This window comes from Cariama cristata, unplaced genomic scaffold, assembly GCF_000690535.1.
Source record: "Cariama cristata isolate BGI_N322 unplaced genomic scaffold, ASM69053v1 scaffold44060, whole genome shotgun sequence".
In the NCBI taxonomy this organism is placed as follows: domain Eukaryota; kingdom Metazoa; phylum Chordata; class Aves; order Cariamiformes; family Cariamidae; genus Cariama; species Cariama cristata.
In genome coordinates, this window is record NW_009596115.1 from 34,578 (window position 1) to 40,454 (window position 5,877).

The following is a 5,877-nucleotide window of genomic DNA, read 5'->3' on the forward strand; positions in this document are numbered from 1 at the left end:
TACCTGATGCTAAAGATTCATCAAAAACTCGGGATAGGAGGCAAAAATGAAGAAGGGGAAAGAAAATCTTTACAATTGAATAAACTCTTTATATGGTGATTTAGTTAACATGTCTGCTACAATTTGAATAGTATCGTTTGCCACAATATTAACAAAAGTAAATAATCCTGTTACATTTCTGTATTCTTAAATGGTATCATAGGGTAACAAGAATATTTAAGTCTTCTACAGTGTCTGCAGGATACCGCTCTTAGTCATTTATGGTTTTTAGAAAGCATGAACTTCACAAAGTCAGATACTCTTTAGAGAATCCCCAGCTTGCTCATAAGGTGTGCCATCACTTGTAATCATATAATTAAACATTCATAACATTTTCTAGTGCAGGTCATCAACATCACTCACCCCCACCTTAATGAAATTACTTAGGAAGTATTTGGCAAGATTACTTCTTCCTGAGGGCACATGGAAGGCTTACCTATAGTTTGTTGTACATCTTTAATATCTTGCTTCAATAAGGCATGATATGTCATAACTTAAACAATGGAAACAACTTTCCAATATTGGAACCACCTATGCAAAGTGTTTCTAAGGTTCAGTCTGTATGTTATTTTTCAAGTGTTGATTACAACTTACAATATCTTAAATTTCTATCATCAATCGTGAGTTCAGGTATTGTAGCTTAGTAATCCCCTCTCTCCAGAGAAAGATTCTTTTTTATACACCATCTACTCATTAACATGCAAGAAGAAAGTCTACTTAAAATTAATGTTCTCTTTACAAATAATTTATATACAACTTTCCTCAAAAGAGGAAAAATGTATTCATTTCCTTATAACGTACTCTATCTTGAGTACAATACTTGAGAAATAGTACGGTCTCAACAGTTGGTTTAATCTTGACAGAAAAGACTTAAAAGTTTGCAGGGATATGTAGAGTGATTGAACACCACCAGTCAGATACCTAGAAATAATAATTAACAAACAAACTTTGCGAGTCAGTTTGCGAGACAGACATGCCTTGTAACATTAAGAGGCCTAATTAGCGGTGCAACAGCACTGTGTGCAAGGGCACACACAGACCCCACACCTCCCCAAGGACAATTGGAGAAGTCACTGTTCAGTCTTTACTGTTTTATTCAGCAACTGCAAAGTAGAACACCACCACCATCCACTGAAAAGAAGTGACAAAGAAGCTACCCGCTTGCCTTAAAAAAAATAAAAGTATTTTAAAAAGCAGGTCAAAGCTCAGGAAGAAAATTTATTCAGAAAATTTATTCAAAAAAAAAATTTATTTAGAAAAAATTGAAAACTCAGGTTATTCAAGATTAAAATCAAGGCATGTACCCCACAGATCATGTCATGTTTGTAACATGGCCATAAGACACCTATTTTCAGTGCAGTTGAGAATCCCCGTCTTTCTCCAGTGATGATTCACTGGGCAGGAAAGCTCCCATCTACCTCTGGACAAGCTCACTGCACAACTCAGTGTTTCAGAAATCAAATGACAGAACTATAGTAATGGATGTTAACAACTCAGAGGAAGAAATAACAAACTGACAGTTTGTTAAAATAATTGTAATATTCCTGAAGGACAGAAGACATCATGACAGATTATTTCCCCCACTCCACTCTCCTTTTGAAGGCCAACAGTGTACAACTTAGTTTTGGAGTTTTTTTAAGTAACTAAACCATTTTAATAAAGTCATCAAAATTATTTGGGCAATAGTATAAGCCAGCCACTGTCGGTTGTCAGCATGTAATCTAAGAAACAGTATTGTCAAATTGGAAACTCAGCTGGAAACTAGAGGAGTACTTAAGACATGAAGTAATAGGTGTCTAACTGCCCTTAGAAACTTGAAGAGTAGCAAATAAACATATTTGCTCACATTAATTCTCTACGGTTAAAATTGATTAGCCTAAAATTTATTCTTTACCCACACCAATTCCAAAACTTGGCAGAAAAGTAACTTTCAATCACCAAGTTACGATGCATCAATATCCTACAATATTTTTGACTGCAGATACTTCAAAGGAATGTTCACATCAGAAACATTTCAAAAATATTTCACGCTAGCAGTAAAGTAACTTCCTCTAGATACCAGAATAAGCAGTAGAATGTTCAGGCTTGAAAAGAACAGCTTTTTCCAAAACTATAAATTTGTCCATAGCTACTAAATTCCAGAGTGGAGAGGCATAGCTGAGGCAATTAAAGATGGAGCTTTTTGTATTTATTCCATCTTTAAGCTTTCAAACTTTAATTGGCAAAACCAACTGACCTCACCTGTGTCGCTCTTCTGAATAGCTGTTCTGCAGTTCTTCTTGACTTCAAATATTTAATTAAATTAGCTTCTGGAAAAAGTGTTAGATTTTTACTAACTTTGCATACAGAATTGATCAAGTACTCTTGCTGGATTACAAAATCCTTCTGCAAGCATTCTTTAAGTTGTGATGCAAAATCCTCCAATTACATATTTTCCTGATGAAGAGCCACACAGCTCCCTATACATTATCTCAATTTTGGGCAAGTCAGTAAATGCTCTATTTTAAATATGACTCTTTTTTCATACAGTATCTTATGCTGCAGAACTTGGTATGGGACACTGGCATGCTGCTGTTTGTTTTGAGAGAGAAAGAAGGTCTACATTCAAACCAGTTTAGTCAAGGCCTTATTCTTCTACTTACAGTGTTTTACAGATGTTTCTTTCCTATCTCACAGCAAGCTGGCTTTCTATCATCATTGTCAAAAGTTTGTCACAGTCCAGTAAAAAACTGCAGTATATACTCAGTTGATAATTTATCAGGCCATTACAAAATCCTGTTCTATGAAAGAAAGTCCCACTCAGCCTCATTCCCATTCTTCTCCATTTTTGTCAGCGTACACACAAAAAAAAGCAATGAGAGGGAAAACAAATGCATGACTCCCCCACACACACTTCTTACACTCTAACTCAGCTTGCATCAATATTCCAGATCAAGTTTTTCTAACAGATAGTGCTAGAGAATTAGACATCCCACCTCTTCCACAGACCTTAACAGTTGCAGTAAAGCTGACTACAAAAAGACATTCAGATCCAAAACTCATAGCTATGTGACACAGTTCATGATTTTCCAGAAGAGAAACCTCCTTCCTCCCTCCCATTCACACCTCTCTGGCTGCTGTGAGGAGGTTTATCCCTTACTCTCACTCCCTGGCCTTTCCTGAGGCTGTATATTTTTCATAAATGAGTATCTAGTATTCCTACCCTCCTCTGTACAGCAATAATAGCAGGGGAAAAAATACTATAGGACTAGTAGTGCTGTTAATTTTACCACTAGACAGCAGTAAAATAATTAAAGACTCATTAGTATTAGTCTGAAGCTATGGGGCAGGGGGGAAGCAAGCATTAGCAAAAGGCCTAGAGCAACCTGTCAGCAAAATCAGCGAAGGAGGCAACATTACTCATAGTGAAGAGCGTGTACAAGCACAAGGAGGATCAAGATAATTTTAAATGAAAATTCAGTCCTACTGAATTCAGTTGATGGGTATGCATCTCCCACATGCCTTTGAAAGTTTCCTAGTGGCACATTAGACAATGGATTTTTTGAAGTGCTAGATTTCCAAATTTTGAGGGATACTTTCTGTTCACTAGTAATTTATTTCAGCAGAAAGCACCAGAGAGGGAGATAACATCAGAATCAGCAGTTAACACATTCAAGGAATAGTTAAAAAGAAAGACTATATTCTTTCTTACAGTTAGAGGTAAGCCAGTAAGATCAAAAAAGATTTTCCCTAGATGAATTAGTGAGGTGTTTTTTTTCCACACTTGAAGATTAAAACAGCATGAACCTCTCACACTTTTGGCAGAAAATTTGCTCGTAAGACTTTTGTAATCAAAAAAGTAATGAGGAAGAACTCCTGAGCTTGCAAAGTGAGCAGGCAAGAACTTCATGAAGGTTATATTTTACTTTGAGGTTTACCAAGAATGTACATATCATATGCATGCATTACAACTCAATTCCACAGAAAAGGTGGCAGGGAATGGCTACTGAAGCCCTGCCTCAGGCAGCAGCATCACTAGTGGGCAAACTACCTTTGCAGGAGCAAAACAGTATAAATAAACAAGATGACAGTTCAAGAACATTATGCACCTCATGATATTAGTTTGGAGAATAGGAGGATGAAACGCAGCAGATAAGTGTTCATCACAGCAGAGCAAGTAGCCATTTAGATCTCTACGTGAAAAACCGTGGAAGTGTTTCCTTATTTAGCTTCCATGTAGTTTTCTTAAGCATCAGTTACCTTTCCAGAGTAGGGACTGAAGTAATGTCACAGAAGAAAAATCAAACTGCATTATGAGACAGTTTATTTCCTTTCACTTTTCTAGTGTGTCAAACATACATGCAAGTTATTCAAACTTTCTAAGCAGACAATTTTTCTTATTAAATTCCCCATTAACAGTGCCAGACAAAAGCATGAATAATCACTTCCACCACAAAACTCAACCTAAGACAAGTGACCATGGTATAATAGTGATCATTTCCAAAAGGGGGATCTATAGCACATATGAACGTTATTAGCATGCATGTTCAATGAAGAATGCTATGCATAAAACAGACATTTCCTTTCCCAGTATTACTTGATTATGGATGTTCCCAAAACAACAGAAAACAAAAACCCCAACAAAAACCCCCGAGAACCCAAACTCACAAAACAATATTTAAATACCTATGCAAAAGAAAATAGACCGGTATAAAATCTAAATAATTATTTTTCACAACAGAAAAATTAAAACCTCTTAATTAGACATTTCACAGGGATCCTTCAGAGCCCATTCAGGAAATCTGTATTTCTAAATCCTGTCTCTAGAAAAAAGTATGCTAATAAACCCGTAACACAGCCCTCTTCAAGCAGGGACTCCCTACCACATATTATCGTACACTCATCACTAGCCCAGTTCCAGCATCTTCTCATGGCTAAAGAACCTTTTAGTTCTCCCTTTGCTATTGCACTCTCGGACACTACAGAGATACCATCCCCAGCACCAGAGCCGCACAGCACTTCCTGTACCCACTTTGCACCTGTAACACTCCATGTTCAGGATGCTTGTTACCACAGCATATTGCAAAAATCTCACAGATCATCTACACAGCCTCAGCACACACAGCACAATTGTCGAGGATCTGTGGGCAGTATAGCCACTACCTCATAATACATCTCTTAACCCACTCATTTTCCATATATATATCCAGCATCCCTATATATCGCCTATATGCCGTAACTGGAAACAGGTAAGGCAAGAGATGTCTTATATGACAGAAGTCACAAACAGTAAAGTCACAACTGTATCCAAACCACAGGCCACAGTTCCAACGTTCCTTCTTTAAGGTGATACATGCAACAAAAACTGCTTAAGAGCGTAATGTATATGAACATATCTTAACCTTTGCCTTTAGCTGGTTTCTTGGTGGGTGTGTCAGCCGAAACAGTTATTTCAATATTATCTGGATCACCTCCTTCCTCTTCAATAGCCTAAAAGAGACAAAAAAGGAATACAATTCTTAACAGATTTCGGTGGGAAGTTAGATAATTTGACTTCAGCAGAAATCAGTGAGCCAAAGAATTATTTTTTTTCCTATCTCAAAAATATTTTATAAACCACTTTTGAGTTAAACCTTGCACTTAATGCTGGAGGATAGGGAGGGAATGCTAAGCATAGTGGCAAGAGTTTAAGCTGTTAAAATTACATTTTCAAAGTACAGCTTATCAAGGATCAGCACATTTATCTTGGGAAACATAACACTAGAAGGCCACTACGACATCCACGATGGCATTAAGGGCAGCACAAAACAGTAGGGAGGGAAGCACAGAAACCCTACAGCAACAACCAGCCTCGGGGCT

At 37.2% G+C, this 5,877-nt stretch overlaps 1 protein-coding gene across 1 annotated transcript in view; it reads right to left on the reverse strand.

Annotated features, from left to right (window-relative positions):
• SLTM (SAFB-like, transcription modulator) overlaps window positions 1–5,774 on the reverse strand; it is a 25,816-nt gene extending 20,042 nt beyond the window's left edge. The window contains 2 exon segments of the mRNA XM_009704447.1: window positions 5,421–5,508; window positions 5,724–5,774. Coding sequence (XP_009702749.1) covers window positions 5,421–5,508; window positions 5,724–5,774 — 139 coding nt within the window.
• Between the last annotated feature and the right edge of the window lie 103 nt (window positions 5,775–5,877).